Source organism: Mustela nivalis (genome assembly GCF_964662115.1).
Source record: "Mustela nivalis genome assembly, chromosome: 9".
In the NCBI taxonomy this organism is placed as follows: Eukaryota; Metazoa; Chordata; class Mammalia; order Carnivora; family Mustelidae; genus Mustela; species Mustela nivalis.
In genome coordinates, this window is record NC_139028.1 from 106,466,243 (window position 1) to 106,484,279 (window position 18,037).

At 39.2% G+C, this 18,037-nt stretch overlaps 1 protein-coding gene and 1 long non-coding RNA gene across 2 annotated transcripts; both read right to left on the reverse strand.

Moving 5' to 3' along the window:
- Window positions 1-4,914: 4,914 nt before the first annotated feature.
- LOC309840389 (olfactory receptor 5J3-like) lies at window positions 4,915-12,716 on the reverse strand (the record flags this gene model as incomplete). The annotated part of the gene is made up of 2 exons (XM_082682439.1): window positions 4,915-5,538; window positions 12,534-12,716. The coding sequence occupies 2 exons, from the start codon at window positions 12,714-12,716 to the stop codon at window positions 4,915-4,917; spliced, it is 807 nt and encodes a 268-aa protein (XP_082538565.1).
- On the reverse strand, window positions 5,585-10,910 carry LOC309873024. Its single transcript, XR_014316148.1, has 2 exons — window positions 10,834-10,910; window positions 5,585-6,224 (listed from the first exon to the last, which is right to left on the reverse strand). It is a non-coding gene; the product is annotated as an uncharacterized lncRNA (long non-coding RNA).
- Window positions 12,717-18,037: the final 5,321 nt, after the last annotated feature.

The following is an 18,037-nucleotide window of genomic DNA, read 5'->3' on the forward strand; positions in this document are numbered from 1 at the left end:
CAATGCAGGACTCGATCCCAGGACCCTGAGATCATGACCTAAGCCGAAGGCAGAGGTTTCACCCACTAGCCACCCAGGCGCCCCAGCCATAAAGAATTTAATACCTATTGGGGCTCCTGGGTGGCTCAGTTGATTAAGCAGCTGCCTTTGGCTCAGGTCATGATCCCAGTGTCCTGGGATTGAGTCCCACATTGGGCTCCTGCTCTTCAGGGAGTCTGCTTCTCCCTCTGCTTCCCCGAACCCAGGCTCATGTGTTCTCTCTCTCTCTCTCTCTCTCAAGAAACTAAATAAAATCTTAAAAGAAAAAAAAAGGAATTTAGTACCTATTAAATAATTCAGTGATTATGGTGTATTCACAGAGTTATACAACCAACGGCACGATCAGTTTGACATTTCATTATCCCAGAAAGAGGACTTGTGCTTATTAGTGGTTAGCCTTCACTTCCTGTCAATACTTCCAAACCCCAGCCTCAAGAACAACAATTTCTTTCTTGCCCCTATGACTTCACCCATCCAGGCATGTCATATAAGTGTCCTTATACAATATTTGTACCTTTGTGTCTGGTGTCTCTAACATCTGAAACTTGAGCATTTTTACATAAGACACTGGATTTTTTTATTATAATTCCTATTTAATTGACTTTCTCTGACAATGCTCTAGCAGGGGAAGGAGGGAACTGTCTTATGGCTGCCAGATGAAAATATATGTCCATATTCCCCACTTGGTTTCTGTTGACACCTCTGGTTTCCAGCAGCTCTTTCAATGACAATCTATATAAAGTTGCTTCATGAAGTTTCTTTTTATGGGGTTGGTAGACATTTCTGAGTTGTACCTTGTTCCTTTTATTTGCCTAATCATTGTGGTCGGCAGCTTTAGGATAGTTACATGAATCAGGACAATACTCAATATACTCAACAGGCATACCTTGGAAATATTGCAGATTAAGTTCCATTACCACAATAAAGCCAGTATCACACTAAAGTGCTTGAAATGAATTCAGGAATTTCCCAGTGCCTATAAAAGTTGTGTTCACACTATACCGTACTCTGTTAAGTTTGTGATGAAACATTATGTCTAAAAAACCATGTACATAACCTAATTGTAAAAGGTACGTTATTGGGACACTTGGGTGGCTCAGTCAGATAAGCGACTATCTTCAGCTCCGGTCATGATACCAGAGTCCTGGGATGGAGCCCCACATTGGACTCCCTGCTCAGGAGAGAGCCTGTTTCTCCCTCTCCATCTCGTGTTCCCTCTGCTTATACACTCTCACTCTCTATCTCTGTCAAAAAAATAAATAAAATCTTTAAAAAATAAATAAAAATAAAAAATTCTTTATTGATAAAAATGCTAACCATCATTTGATAGAGCTCTGAGCTTCCAAAAGTCATAATCCTTTTGCTGGTGGACGGTAGCACCTCCATGTTGTTGGCTGCTGACAGATGGGGCAGTGGTTTCTCAAGGTTGGGGGGGCTGAGAGAATCTCTTAAAATAAGACAATGAAATTGTTTGCATTGATGGACTCTTCCTTTCACAAATGAATTTCTCTGCAGCATGAAATTCTTTTTGATAGCATTTTTCCCATTTAGAACTACTTTAAAATTTGCATCAGTCCTCTCAAACCCTGCACTGCTTTATCAACTTCGTTTACGTACTATTTTAAATCCATTGTTGTCTTTTCAACAATCTTCACAGCATCTTTACCAAGAGAAGTGTCCATCTCAAGAGAACCACTTTCTCTGTTCATCTAGAGGAGACAACTCCATCTGATACTGGAGACTGGGGGAGTTCTAGAATGAGGCTGGTAGAGCAGGGAAATCCTGACTTTCTAGAATGAAGTAGGTAGAACAGGGAAATGCTGACCTGACACCTTGTTCTCAGCCCTTCCTCCTCCTCTAGTTCCCCAGCATTTCCCTGTTCTATCTGCTTCACATCCATTCAAGTTTTATTATGAGATTGCAGTAGTTCAAATATAATAATAATGGAAAAAAAATGGTGCCAATACACTTGCTTGATGCAGGATTGCCACAAACCTTTGATTTGTAAAAAAAAAAAAACAAAAAAAACAAAAAAGCAGAATCTGTGAAGTGCAATCAAGTGAAATACAGTAAAATGAGTTATGCATATCTTCTGTATATATACTGACAATATGCATTGTTAATAATAGAATTATGACAACTGTTACATTGTTGGAAATAATTTTATGGAAGTAGCTTCTTATTTCTCCTGATTAATTGTTATAAATATTTTAAAACAATTCATATCCATATCATATACACTCCAAAGTCTATCTGTAAATACAATCATTTTACGATTGTAAATTTGTACAATTTTATTACAGGAATATATGAAACTGTTTTTTCCTATTTATTATTTTTTTAGTATTTTATTTATTTATTTGAGAGAGACTGAGATAGTGAGAGAAAGCCTGAGCAGGAAGGCGGAGGAGAAGGAGACTCTCTGCTGGCTTGATCCCAGGATCATGACCTGAACAGAATGCAGAATCCTGACTGACTGAGCCCCCAGGTGTCAATTTTTTTCCTGTTTATAGAGATTTTTGTTAAGCAGTTTAATATGGCTGGCCTATCATTTACAAACTAACAAAAAATATCACCTGAATATTTCTTCAACTGATTCATGGGTTTCAAAGAATGCAGATGGCAACCCCTGACCTTAACGGTATTAGAATTCAAAAATACAGAAAAATTTTACTTCATTCAATTTCATGCAAATATATTTTCCTCAGATTTATTTTTGTTTGTTAATAGTAAAAGCTGACATTATTAAATGAAGGAAAGCTATCAAATCACTGCGTACTAAGCCAGTAAGTACGTGTTAGCTTGCATAGTCTGATTTTTTAGTGTATTCAATGGAATTTTTGTAAATGATAAGTTTTCAGCATGTGTTCTTATCATTTTTTGCTTTTAAATCTTGAATAAAGAGGAAGAGGATGCTTAAAAAGAGGGAGGGTTTTGGATTTTACTAGAAAGTTGCTCTTTTAGTGATCTTACACACAGAACTAGAAATGAAACATCTGAAATGGAAATCTTTAGGCTCCTGTAACAATCTTGAAAGTACTGAGAGGACAACCACCCTCTCTCTTCAGAAAGTAAACCTAGAAAAACAAGAAACATGGAACAAATAACAAGCTTTTTGAAACGCTGAAATGGAATGACTCTGACCCAAATTTCAGTGTGTGTGTGTGTGTGTGTGTGTGTGTGTGTACGTGGTTTTCCCACCTCTTTTTTTCACATTTTTCACATAAAAATTACATTTTTTATGTATAACAAATTACATTTTTTTTAAAGATTTTATTTATTCCTTTGACAGAGACAGATCAGAAGTAGGCAGAGAGGAAGGCAGAGAGAGGAGGAAGCAGGCTCCCTGCCAAGCAGAGAGCCCAATGTGGGACTCGATCCCAGGACCCTGAGATCATGACCTGAGCTGAAGGCAGAGGCTTTAACCCACTGAGCCACCCAGGCGCCCCAACAAATTACATTTTTTTATGTAATTTTCAGCCAGAACATTACATACTGGTGGTCAGACTTAGAGTTTCTGACATTGCTCAGGCAGCGCTTTGCAGCCTTTGAGAAGCCTTCCTTGTTAGCATAATTCTGCTGATGTTAGTGGCAAGAAATTCCCACCACCAAGAAGTCGTACAATTCAACCCAAGACTAGGTTGTTACTGGTGTTTCTGATCAACTGAGTCCAAAATAGAGGTTCCAGTGATCCCATTCATGGGCTTGATACTTTGCTAAGGCAGCCCTCAGAACTCAGATAAACAGTTTAGTCACTAGATTACTGGTGTGTTACAAAGAATGCCAAAGGATACAAACCAACAGCCACATGAAGAGATACACAGAGGAAGGTCCCAAAGAACAGAGCTTCTGTCCTCATGGAGTTTGGGACCTGGGACAGTGGCATTTGGAAGTGTTTTGGTTCACCAACGTGGAAGCTTTCTAAACCGGTTCTTTCTGGGAATTTATGGAGGCTTTATTACACAGCAAGATTAATTAAATCACTGGCCATTGATAACTGATTTAACCTCCAGCCCCCTCATCCCCAGAAATCAGGGTGTAGAACTGAAACTTCCACCCACCTATTCATGTTCCGTTCCCCTAGCAACAGCCCCCATCCTGTGGTATTTTCCAAATTACCTCATTAACATAATAAAAGACATCTTTTTTTTGCTCTTACCCTTTCCAGATTCCAAGGGTTTTTTGAGCTCTGTGCCAGAGATTGGGTGAAGAAATATACATTTCTTTTCTTTTCTTTTTTTTTTTCAAAGATTTGATTTATTTATTTGAAAGACAGAAATCACAAGTAGGCAGAGAGAGAAGAGGGAGCAGGCTCCCTGCTGAGCAGAGAGCTGGATGCAGGGCTTGATCCCAGGACCCTGAGATCATGACCTGAGCCATAGGCAGAGGCTTTAACCCCCTGAGCCACCCAGGTGCCCCAAATATACACTTCTTATTACCAATTGCAATATCACAAGCACTCTTTAAAATAAAATACAAGTTAATGAAGGCAAATATCAGCTATATGATTTTATCTACAGTCTTGGGCTTTTGAGAAAAAATTATTTTTTAATAAATACTCTTTTTATGTCCTTACTTGCAAATGTTATTATACAATTATTTTTTCTAAATCACACACAAAATATGAAATACAGTATTTTGCATTGATTTAGAGATTCACACCCTAGAATATCAGAAGACTTATATGACAAACTATTGTTTTTATGATGCCACTATATAAATAAAATAGCTTGCCTTTTCTGGTTGTCTGCTTGTATTACAAGTAAGTGTATAGGATAAAAAGTTCTGTCCGATCCTTAAAAACTTTCACATTAATGAAATTCACTTAGGTAAGAACTGACTGGTAGACTGTTGTAGGTTAGCAGGGATTTGAAATTAAGAGGGGAAATGTTTCATTTCTATGGCCCTTCCCACGGCACACTTTACCTCTTTGTTTCTCAGACTGTAAATAAGTGGGTTTAATATGGGAATCACTAGTGTATAGAACACAGAAACCACCTTCTCCTGTTCTATGGAATACTGGGAACTTGGCTGTATGTAACTAAAGCTTAAGGTACCATAGAATATGGTCACAGCAGTCAGGTGGGAGGCACAGGTGGAGAAAGCTTTCTGTCTGCCTGATGCTGACTGGATCTTCAGGATAGCAAAAACAATGAACATGTAGGAAATGATCACAATCAAGAAGGTGGCCATGGCAATGACTCCAGAGAAGGTTAAGAGCAACAATTCGTTCATGGAAGTATCAGAACATGACAGCTTTAGGAGTGGGGGAACGTCACAGAAGAAGTGGCTGACAACATTGGACCCACAAAAAGACAGTCTGCCCAAGCTTATTGTGTGTGTCAATGAGTTAATCATTCCACCTATGAATGACCCAATGACCAGCCCTATACACTTCCTCTTAGACATGACTACACTGTAAAGCAAAGGGTTGACAATGGCCACATAATGGTCATAGGCCATCACTGACAACAAGAAGCCTTCTGCAGTGATAAATGAAAGACCCGCGGATCCCCTTACCCAAGAATCCAACACTGCCACTGGATGCAATCAGCAAGAGGTTCTTTATTGTTACGCAGGCGCCTGCGGGTGGTCAGCGCGCGCCTGCGGGTGGTCAGCAGCTCCTGCTAGCTGAGCACACCTGGCTGGGGTGGTGCAGGATTTTTATAGACAGGTGCAAACAAGTTTTGGGTGGGGCGCAACTGGTTGGTGGACAGTTTGAACTTTTGAAAAAGGCATACGTGGAGTTTGCTGATTGGCTTTGGGGACCCGCTCGCGCGGAAGAGAGAGGCGGGAAGGGGGAACAAGCTGATTGGTTCTGAGGGCCCGCGTGCGGGAGGAGAGAGGCAGGGAGGGGGAACAAGAAGGGGGAAGGTAGGAATGCCATCATGGCGTCTTCTATTATTTCTATAAGCGAAACAGTTACAGAAGGGCAAAAGAGCAATTAGTCACGCAATTAATAACCTAATCTACGCCTAAAAGCCAGCTGTTCACAGAAAAGCAAACAAGCGGTTAGTTATCCTATCTATCTTCCAGGGGAGGGGTCTTTCATTCCCCCCTTTTTCTTTATCATGGATAGAATCTTCTATCCATTTGTCTTGTTCTTGCATGTCCTGCCCTTCCATTGAGCTAGTCCGGGGCTCTGTTTGTTTGAGGAGTTGGTATCGCTGTGTCAGTACCATAGTCTGAACAACAGACAGGCGATCTTTAATGAACTGTACTAACCTGTTTAAGACACAAGGACCAAAAGTTAGAATTATTAACAGAATGATGAGAGGGCCCGTTATAGATGACAACAAAGTAGTAAGCCAAGGCAATCTGTTGAACCAGTTTTCGCGGTGGAGAAGGGTGGAGAGGGGTGCAAGGCATTAGCCCCTTCTCCATCCTCAGCCAGCCTCCTGCTCCTTCATTTCCCCCTGAACAATCTTGACCCTGAAATCTTTAAGGGAGTTGAAGGTGGAAGGTCTCATCTTCTATAACTTCTTCATGCTGAATAGGGGCGTAGAGCTGTCCCTACCTGCTCGGGTCAATATTGATCAGGGTAGGAACATAAGGGAGTTACAAAGGTGGAGGCAGCTGAATCCAGTGCTGACAGTGAAGAGGCGTCCTTGCGCGCGACAAGGATCGTCTGTCGTGGCAAAGTCATTGTAGCAATGGAGTCTCGGCACCAAGTAGAGAAACATGGAACAAAGCAACATATTAAGATTAATAAGGCGATAAGAATGAAAAGCCCGAAAAAGAGATTCGGCCATAGTCCTCCTTCAAATTAGGAACTTAACCATTTACTGAGAGAGAAGGATCTTGTAGGGCCTTAATCTGGGTGTTCATATCCTTTATTATTCCTGTGACATTTTTGTGATAGTCTGGGATGTATACGCAACATTCTGTCTTGATAATTGCGCATGTGCCATCCTGGGCTGCTGTCAGGACATCCAAGGCCATCCTATTTTGTAGGACTGCCTTGCATATCTGTGACACTTCAGTATTAAGCTGGGAGATGCTATTTAGTGAATCATTGAGTGCCTTTGTAGTATATTTATTAAGGGCTTCTACATGCCACATGACATTTTCTAGTCCCGCAGATGGAACAAAGATGGATGCTAAGTGATCACACCATTTAAAAACAAATCGTGTCCATCTTTGTTTCAAGTTGGGGAGATTAGCTGGAGTTGTGATGGTTTTAGTAATGCGCCCATGAATCCAGGCAAATCCTAAAGTACAGCGACCTATCCACCCGGGAGGAAGCCAGGGCCGCAGGTTGGTTCCACATATCCAGTGGGTTCCGTTTGGAGCTGGCCATTTGATGCCAGGTCACCTTGCCCAATCAGTAGCAAACCGGTCAGTAGCCTGGAGTACTATTACTTGGGAACACATTTCTAGTGAGCCATCCTAGACATCATGTGTTATTTGCCCAAGTACCACTCGTATGATTCTTGTTCCCAGCATAAAACTGCCTTCTGACTGAGCTGTCCAATCATGGGTGTAAGACACAGATGTGTATCCCAGATTTGATATATGCCATCCTTAGTATAGCGATGAGGAGGGTTTGGGAACTTAGGCCCCTATTGGATTGGGGAGTTATGGCTTGATAGCAATCCCCTTTCTTTCCAAATAGCTCCATGGGCATGTAGTACCAGGAAAGCATATTTGGAGTCAGTATAAATGTTAATTCTTAGGCTTTGGCAATTGCAAAGTGCTAGTGAGCACTATGGCACACCTAGCTTTTCTTATTTTTTTCTATGAAAACTACTGTCATCAGAAAATCAACTATCATTCGTATTTTTAACAGGGGCATCTTAAATCTGGACAAATAGAGTAAGCAAGATCAATAACTTTTGAACATTTTTGCTCTATAGAGAAAGGAGTACAGTGGTCAGGTTCAGGCATACAGGTAACTAGGTTTAAAGTATGACAAGTTTTAAGTATTATTTATGGCATATCTGTTAGTGTAGCCCAGTATTTAATAAGTTGGCCTCCATCATCCATTGGTGGCCTTTGGCTTCTAAGACAAATCTGGACCTGATGTGAAGTCATTACAGTCAGGGACTGTTTTATAGTGAGCTTTGAGGCTCTTTTATAGGAGGGCTGTTCCATGCTTAGCTAAAACATCTGTTTGCAATTGCACCTCAACAGAGGTGGCCTCTAGGATAAATATGACTAAGGGATGAAACCAATAAGACGACCTTTGAGTGGTCCAGCCTTAACAATATCCTGATTACAGAGGATCACTGGCAAGTGAGAAAACTTGTCAAAAGATAAGGGGAGTCCCTCATGGAGCATTCAATTCATTCATAAAGAAAGTGGGGTCATCCATTATTTCCACAAGTCCATAGTTAATCCTATGGAGTGCGGTATGCTGGCTTTTAGACAATTTCATTATTCCAGTTATTTCATCATGTGCCATGGGGTCTGCTAATATCCCCACAAAACAGTAAGATTGACTAAAGAAGCGATTGTACAACTTCTCTGAAGTTTATCTCAAATTGTTTAGCTTAGGTAAACAAACATTTAAAGACAATCAAATCTAGAATTTAACATCCATAAAGGTGTGTTACTAAAACAATTTTTCTCTCTAAAATAACCCTCATTTCCAGAGATAGCCAAATCAGGACTAATTCACTTGTGAAACAAGTCCAGTTTTAACAAACTTGGCCTAATTATTTACATAAGCTCAGCAAGAACAGTGACTGTGATCAATAGATCTTTTAGAATCTGCTTTGCTGGAACTTTGTATAAGGAATCTCTAGGTTGAACTTTTAGTAGCCTCTCCAGGCCAGAAGCCAAGCCCTGTACTTGCCATGAGGCATGCCTGCAATGCCTTTGGGCAAATTCCTCTTCCCGAGACTGCACCTACCAAGGAGTGACATTCTTTACTCACCTGGTGGGGCTGCTGGGAACTCTGTAAGCAAGGTATCAGGCCAACAGTCCCAAGGGGCTTTATGGCTCCAGGTTTCATAAAGTCAACCTTAGTTCCTTAAAGCTGTCTGGTCATATCTGAGTCTTTTCAAATATGACATCCCAGTCAAAGCCTTGGTAAAATAACCAGTTTCCAATTCTTTCCTGTTACAAGGAGAACAGATTCTTATTGAACTTATGCAAATGACTGATTGTCATGAAGAAAGAATACTAAGACCTTTTGGTTTCAGAGGGTTCAGATAGAGAGAAAATTTGAATGCCTTGAGCACTTTTACAAATGAGCACTTTTACATCTCTATAAGTTACAGATAACTAGGAGGGAGTATCCCTAGTCTGTAAGAGCAAACAGTAGAGAGAACCAGCAATGTTTAAAGTAAGATAAAACATTAAGAGACACAACACTATAATCTTTTAGTCCCATGTTACTAAATCTGGTGAATGCGGCTTTAGTCCGTTTTGGAAATTCTTACCCATTTCAGTTTTAGGATTTTCAAGTATATCAAATATCTATTTGTCCTGAAAGTCCTTTATAGGAATCTCCTTGAAGATAAAACTAATTTTACCAGAGAATTAAAACAATTATAAATGACGAAAACTCAGAATGGATATGGTTAGAGCTAAAGAGACACGGGAGTTTACAATTTAGCTGCAAGGAAATCAGGTTATTTCTGTGATACATAACATTTCCATAATTACAGTATCAAGCGATGATCTCTCAAAACGTTAAACTTTAGGAAGTGCGTAGAATCTCTAGAATAGTTATAGCATTTTCCCAAATGTAACCCAAGGTTTATCATTGGTTCAGTAGTACTTCATGAGCAACTTCACATACCAAGGAAAAGCCTGAGTTAAATAGATTTACGATTTAAATCTTGTCAACATTTGCTAAAATCTTAGAAAGTTCTAAAGCACATGCCTAAATATAATTAGGGATGTTAAACACCTGATAAAACTGAACATAGAAACTCGTTTTTCTGGGCAGGCAAAGAAAAAACCATTTACATTTTCTTAACAGCAGATCAATTGATCTAAGAAAACATTGTCCTTTTGAACAGAGAATTTCAGTCTTGTACCAATGTACCTTTAAAACCCATTCATTTCAATCTTAATCCATTCTTGACCATAGCTAAAATTCCTTTTCTGAAGATTTCCCTTCACAAACCTACAACTTTCCTTTGCATTCAGGTTTGTCCCAAGCCATTTCCTTCTAAACAACCATCTCATTTAGGACAAAATTATCTTTCTTTACCTTCAACAAAATGTATTCCCATTCCTTAAATCTTTCTTACATATCTCCTACTTTCCTACATACAGAGTTTCCTTTTATTTCCATCAGTCTTAGTTACACTAAGCAGAACTTTGTATTCTTAGAAACACCTTTAGTTATTAACCAATTGTGAACTGTTACAACAGAATTCTTCAGGTGGCAATTTATGAATCAGTTAAGTGGAAAACAAGCTTACCAGCAGATTTAAATACTCTTAGTTTCTTTGCAGTAAGAAGTCAAAAGCACAAACCTACATTCAGTACTTAACGACTTAGCATTTTATCCTGTTTGGTTAAGACCTAGATGTCCACAATTTAATTCCATTTGTCATCCAAGCAAAACTTAAACTTTCAGGTTACCAAAGACTTTGAAAGCTACTTCAGCAATTACCCATTAGAACTTTGAGACAGACAATTAACCATCAGTTTAGTCATTTCTCTGCTAACAAATTTTAACAAGTAACACAAGCTTATTTGACCTTCAGTAAATTTTGAAGTTTCACATTTACTGCTGATAACTTAAAAGACAGGTCTTAATTAAACCAACAAACTTAACTTAGTTCCAATAGTGATTTATGTTCCACCTGGGCCCACTCCACTTTGAATGTTTACCTGAGACATGCGTGGGAAGATCTGGAGTGGGGAGTGTTAGATCCAGGGGTGCTCTTCTTGCTCCTTTACAGTGGAGAAGGAGCCGTGGTGCATGATCTAGAGGCCAGTCATGCAGGCTGCACACACGTTGGTACAGAAACACGTAAGGGGGAAACAGAAGAAACAAAGTGCTACCAGGAGGCAGAGAAAAGATTACCAGTTTTAGAGCTCATAAGCCCCAACAGAGGAGCAGAGGCCATGCTTTCCCACCAGCAAGGGGGGAGGGGTTAGGCAGTCCAAGTCAGGCCAGAGAACACAAGGAAACTTCCCCGAAACAAAAAGAGTTTCGGCAGCTGCTTGGGAATATTCCTTATAGTCTCTGTCTCGAGTTAGACCAACCCCAGTTGGCTCCAGTAATAGCCATTTACATGGGAAGTGAGTGAGGGAGAAGCCCCCCACATCTATTAGGAGAAACAGAGAGAAATAAAGCCAGAGTCCCCTTAAACAGAATGTAACCTTCATGACCAGTACAAGGAACATATATCCACATTTAAAGACATAACATGGAGACATGCATGAAGACATACATTGTTGGCCTCCATTCGGAGTCAAAGAAAACACCAAGGACAATAAGCAAGACACACAAAACAATTAACAAGAAGGCGCTGCGCGATTTCGGTACAAAACCGAAAATACAAATTCAACCGGCCTAGGGGAACCACGAGGTCTCCCTTTGGCGGACAGAACCAGCCCAGGGGAACCAAAAGGCTCCTCTGCGGCGGACAGAACCAGCCCAGGGGAACCAAAAGGCTCCTCTGCGGGCGGACAGAACCAGCCCAGGGGAACCAAAAGGCTCCTCTGCGGCGGACAGATCCCTGGGGCGTCCCCCAGGGTGGCAGGGGAGAAGTCCGAGTTCGTCAACTCCTTCTCAAGCTGCCTACAGAATACAGAGCAACAACGCACGCTGTTGTACAGTCCTATTCTGCTACCCGCAGAACAGGCAGAACAGAGGCCTCACAAGACGAGAGACAAACAAGAGCACGAGACAGGAGACAAAAACACATAGTTATTAAAATTTAAATGCTGGCCAGCTTACCTCCCAGTGGGAGTCGGTTGGATCCTTGGGCAGGAGTCCGATGATCTCGGTGGGACCTCCAAATGAAAGACCCGCGGATCCCCTTACCCAAGAATCCAACACTGCCACTGGATGCAATCAGCAAGAGGTTCTTTATTGTTACGCAGGCGCCTGCGGGTGGTCAGCGCGCGCCTGCGGGTGGTCAGCAGCTCCTGCTAGCTGAGCACACCTGGCTGGGGTGGTGCAGGATTTTTATAGACAGGTGCAAACAAGTTTTGGGTGGGGCGCAACTGGTTGGTGGACAGTTTGAACTTTTGAAAAAGGCATACGTGGAGTTTGCTGATTGGCTTTGGGGACCCGCTCGCGCGGAAGAGAGAGGCGGGAAGGGGGAACAAGCTGATTGGTTCTGAGGGCCCGCGTGCGGGAGGAGAGAGGCAGGGAGGGGGAACAAGAAGGGGGAAGGTAGGAATGCCATCATGGCGTCTTCTATTATTTCTATAAGCGAAACAGTTACAGAAGGGCAAAAGAGCAATTAGTCACGCAATTAATAACCTAATCTACGCCTAAAAGCCAGCTGTTCACAGAAAAGCAAACAAGCGGTTAGTTATCCTATCTATCTTCCAGGGGAGGGGTCTTTCATAAACACCCCAAAACACAAATGTTGCACTATGCAGGCAGAGAATGAGATGGTTTCCCTCACAACCCAGAAGCTGATCAGCATTTTTGGTGTGATAACAGATGAATAGCAGGCATCTACAAATGAAAGGCAGCTGAGGAAAAAGTACATGGGTGTGTGGAGCTTGGGAGTGATTTGGATTATGAAGCTCATGCCCAGATTCCCCACCAAGGTAATGACATAAATCACCAAGAACAACACAAAAAATATAATTTTCAGGTCAGCACGGTCTGTCAGTCCCAAAAGGATGAATTCAGTAACAGCTGTGAAATTCTCTTCTGCTATTTGGTAATTCCTTATGATGAACTCTGGGATGAAAATAAGGGGATTAGAAGGGACAGGACAATCCGGTATTTCTTAAAGACAAACAGAAATATATGTAGAGTTGTGTCCTTGAATAAATTATTATTTTGCAGAATCTGTCTCTTCATTTGTTTATTTATTGTTAAAGGTTTTATTTATTTATTTGTGAGAGAGAGAGAGCATGAACAGGGTGAAGGGCTGTGGGTGAGAAAGGAAGAAGCAGACCTCCACTGAGCAGGGAATCCAATCCAGAAGATCCCAGGACCCTGAGATCATGACCTGAGCTCAAGGCAGATGCTTCACCAATGAGCCACCCAGGACCCAAAGGTCTCCTCATTTATAAAGTAGGAGCTTGATTAGATTCTTAATGTTTTTTCAGTGTTGCTTATGATTCTATCCCACAAGGAAATACATACAAAAGCATTTATGCTCTAAAAAATTTCAGGCTGACTCTAAAGTTCTCTAGGAAGCTGATACCAGCACGACGGACACTAATGGTAGGTGAAAGGAAATTGAAAAATTAAATTCAAGCCTTATTTTCAACTCTTTGTTTTTAAATATAAGAGAAGTAAATTACAAGAAGATCTAAAATCATCTGTACTGTCAACTATGTAGTTAATCCACAAAAACACTATGATGTAACCAGAGAATTGGCAAAGATTATACATCAGGGGTTGTCCTTCAAGATGATGTCATGATACTTCTTAAAGTACATGGATCTCTGGCCTCTTCTGATGCCTCCAGAGGAGCAGCATGGAAGGACACTCTCAGTGGAATCACCTTCTCTGAGACCCAGAGCACTGAAAACTTTATCTTGCCTAAATGGAAGAGTTAGAAGATTCCAGAAGTCACCCAAACCCTTTAATAAATAAATTTTATATTTATGTTTGCTATTAGCTTGTCATTATATAAATGTTTATACAGATAATGTATATGCTATTTAATATAATTATTTGCTATATACATGTATATATAAATATAAGTCCATGTATATAAAAGCTCTCACACACAATATATATATATAGAAAAGATATAATTTAAAATGTACATAGCCACAATCATCTATTGCACTGGAATACTTTTCTCATATCCTTTATATAATGATAAGTATATATGGCCCTTTTGGTTTTCTAAATCCAATTTTCATTAGTTTGGTTTCTTACACTTTTTATTCAACTTGTATTCTATTTCTGTAAGAACTGATAGAATAGAACTCTTTCTCCCATATTTTACATTTAAGCGTGCATTTTTAAAAATGAAATCAAAACAATGATAAAGTTTGGTTTATTTAAATGTCCAACAATAGCCAAACTATGGAAAGAACCTAGATGTCCATCAACAGATGAATGGATAAAGAAGAGGTGGTATATATATATACAATGGGATACTATGCAGCCATCAAAAGAAATCTTGCCATTTGCAACACATGGACGTTATTGGATGGAACTAGAGGGTGTTATGCTAAGTGAAATAAGTCAATCAGAGAAAGACAATTATCATATGATCTCTCTGAAATGAGGAACTTGAGAGGCAGGGTGGGGGGTTGTGGGGAGAAGCAGAAAAAAATGAAACAAGATGAGACAGGGAAGGGAGACAAACTATAAGAGGTTCTTAATCTCATGAAACAAACTGAAGGTTGCTGAAGGGAGAGGGGTGAAAGGGATAGGATGGCTGGATAATGGACTTGGGGACCTTGGAGAGGGTATATGCTTTGGTGAGTGCTGTGAATTGTGTATGACTGATGATTCATAGACCTGTACCCCTGAAACAAATAATACATTATATGTCAATTTAAAGAATTTTTTAATTGGTTTATTTATATTCTATTGACTTATTTTAAATAATATATTTTAGTTGCCACAAAAGAGAAATGATTAACATTAACTCAATAATTCAAGTATGTTGCTATCACTTACTGACTTACTGACTTTGGCAAATTCACTTATTTTCTCTCAGACTGCATATAATTACACCTACAGCACATGATTATTGAAAAAATTAGGAGATATTGCAAGCAAAATTCTAAATGTTGTTTAGAGTGTGTAAGAACTCAAATTATAGCTATCAGATAGTAAGATAGATAAATAATAGAGAGATAGATAATGGATAGATAGATGATAAGTAGTAGAAGATACATAAGTAGGTAGATAAGCAATATACTGATAGGTAATTGTTATGTGAGTTTTTTCTAGGGGAAGGTATGTATGAATATAAATCATGAAAAAAGTACTTTAATTAGCCAATTTACCTTTCTCCATTTTAAATCTCATTCATTTTATTTAAAATGGTTATTAAATGTAAATGCATATGGATGGTTTAACATTTTCTTTGACAAATTACTAACTCATAAATTTTTACAATTTCTTATAAGCATCTTAGAAAATACCAAAACATTCATCAAAGTGCATGAGTACTTTCAACAAATAATGTTAATCCCAGACTTTTCAAAACTAAATATAATATTTGTCCATCACATCTGAACTATCCTGTACAGTAGCCAGTCATGTAAATATTTAAATAGAAACTGAATCAAATTTCAATTCTGTGAACTAGTCCCCATTCAAGTTCTCAATACCCATATATGACTAGTAACCATTATCCTGAACAGCACAAATCATAGACATTTCCATCACTGCAGAAAGTCGTATTGGTTAGAGTTCTCATGTAACTATCTGACTCACCTTTTCAGAACACCAATTGAAAAACATTTCTGAATGTTAGATTATCTATTGTTGACAGTTTTCATTGTAAACCTAACTTTAAAAAATGGCATTTCTGAAAGGAATTTACAAATTCAATTCTATCATTTTGGGGGGAATGTCCATCCTCTGCAAAATTTAAGGTGATGTTGAAATAGAATTGGATGATAGGATGAGGAGTTAGATGAAATGACCTCTAACATTTTTTTTTAATTTATTTATTTGAGAGAGGGGAGAGGGTCAGAGGGAGAAGCAGACTCCCCGCTGAGCAGAGAGCATGATGTAGAACTTGATCCTGGGACTCCAGGATCATGACTGGAGCTGAAGGCAGTTGCTTAACTGACTGAGCCACCCAGGCACCCTGACCTCTAACATTTTAACACTCTTATGATTCTGTCAGTTTAAAACAAATTTTCTATCTGATCTACTTCCTATGGGGAAATTCCAAGTTAAAAAATTATGAGAGAAGTTGAACTTACTAAAAACTACTTTAAACTTTCAGCTTTAGAAACTTCATATCTTTTTCTCTGGCTTTTCACTCTTTAGTCAAAAAAATTTAAATTAATGATAATATAATATACAGAGTAATTATATTAATAGTATATATCTGAAGATAACCCCAGGTACAATAATTGAAGGCAAATCTTATCTATTAATGCACAAAAAGCAGAATAACAAACTAATAAATACAGTTTTAGCATATTCAGTTTTTTCCTCTAAGAGGATGAATTTGGATATATTTGGATAGGGGACAGCTATATGTTTATATATATACACTTTAGTAGGGCCTCTGAGAAACTCAAGCACCACTCCCACATTATAGGGTAACTAATGAAAGCTTGGGAAACACTATTTCTCAAAGGACTTTACATTTTCCCATGATTCATATACTGCCCTAATGGGTATAATTAACTCACATGCTACAAAGAATTTAAGAAAATATCAAGCAAAAAAATTTTTAAATCTTTTGGAGAGATGTTTGAAATTCAGCAAAATATAATAGGAACAATAATGAAGATAAGCTGTTCAATAGAAAAGTAAATTACTGGAATGATAAATAGATATTTCTAGGTTTGTTACAAACTTTGTCTTTACGCAGATGTTCAAGATAAGGAAACTGACAAATGTTACGACTTTAAAGCAACACATACATCCACAGTAAACAAGCAAATTCTGATGGTTGGGACACATATCGCTATTCTCAGTTTAACATGTAGAATGAGTTGGCAGAAATTTTGCTAAAAATCCTGTTCAGAGTCAGTGTTTATGATGTTGGGAAGATGTTGGGGTTTGGAGCTAACAGCCAAGATAGAATTCTTGAGACATCCTTGGTGCAAAAAAGTGGTTTTATTAAAGCATGGGGACAGGATCCACAGGCAGAAAGAGCTACACTGGGGTCACGAGGAGCTGCTCATTATTTACTTTCAAGTTGACTGGGTTAAGGATAGCATAAGCATCCCAGGTATTTTGGAAACAAGGTTTTTAGGACCTTGAGGGGACTAGCTATTTTTAGGAAAGGTCATTTATTACTGTTTAGTTAAAACTCAGTCATGAGACCCTTCAGATGGAGATCAGTGAGTCATTTTTTTGGAGAATGATTGTGAACATGTATCTTGAGGGGTAGAGATAAAGGAAGTTTCAAAAGGAATTTTTATAAGTTAAAGTAGATTTAGAGGACCCTGGGGTGTTGGGATAATGTTAAGCTAAAATTGCCTTTTGCTCTTAGCAAAGTATTAACAATGAGGCATCTGAGCTCCCAGAGGAAGGTTATGTTAAACTAAGAATGCCTTTTGCCTTTAGCAAAGTATTAACATTTGTTGCAGCTGAGGTCTCAGAGGAAGGTAACTCAGTATTTGTTTCAAGCACTTGTCAATGAACTTTAGACGATTAATTCTTTTTTTTTTCTTTTGCCTTTGCTTCCCAAATCACTTACACTCATCAGGCTAATATTTACTGATGGATGATATACTCTAGGCATTATGCTGTGCACTAGTGATAAAAGGTTATCAAAGATAATGGAACATTCACTTTTAGAAAGATTGAAGAATAAGTATCTTCCCAAAGACACTTACATCAGAATATTTAGAAATCCGATCCGAAAAAGAGTGGATAATGATCATGGGGGATAATGAGAAGTGATACAGGAAATAAAGGCAGGAGAAAAATTATTAAATTTCCTCTATCTAACAGCCCATTGACAAGTCCTTGAGGCAGAGTTGATAAGGAAAAACTGTACTCCAAGATGGTTGACCAAACCAGCAAGGGAATTCCAGTCCCTGTCTTAAAGCCCTCCCAAGGTCTTCTTTCCTACCGCATTTCCTTTGTGCCAAAAGTACCAAGTGTGTGGGAGTAGAAGGATATAAATACCCTTGCCTGCTTCTGCTGGGGCTCAGACCTTTGGAGAACAACTTCCTCTGAGCCCACTGGTGTTAAATAAACCTTTGATCCTCCAAGTCTCTGAGTGCTGCTTGG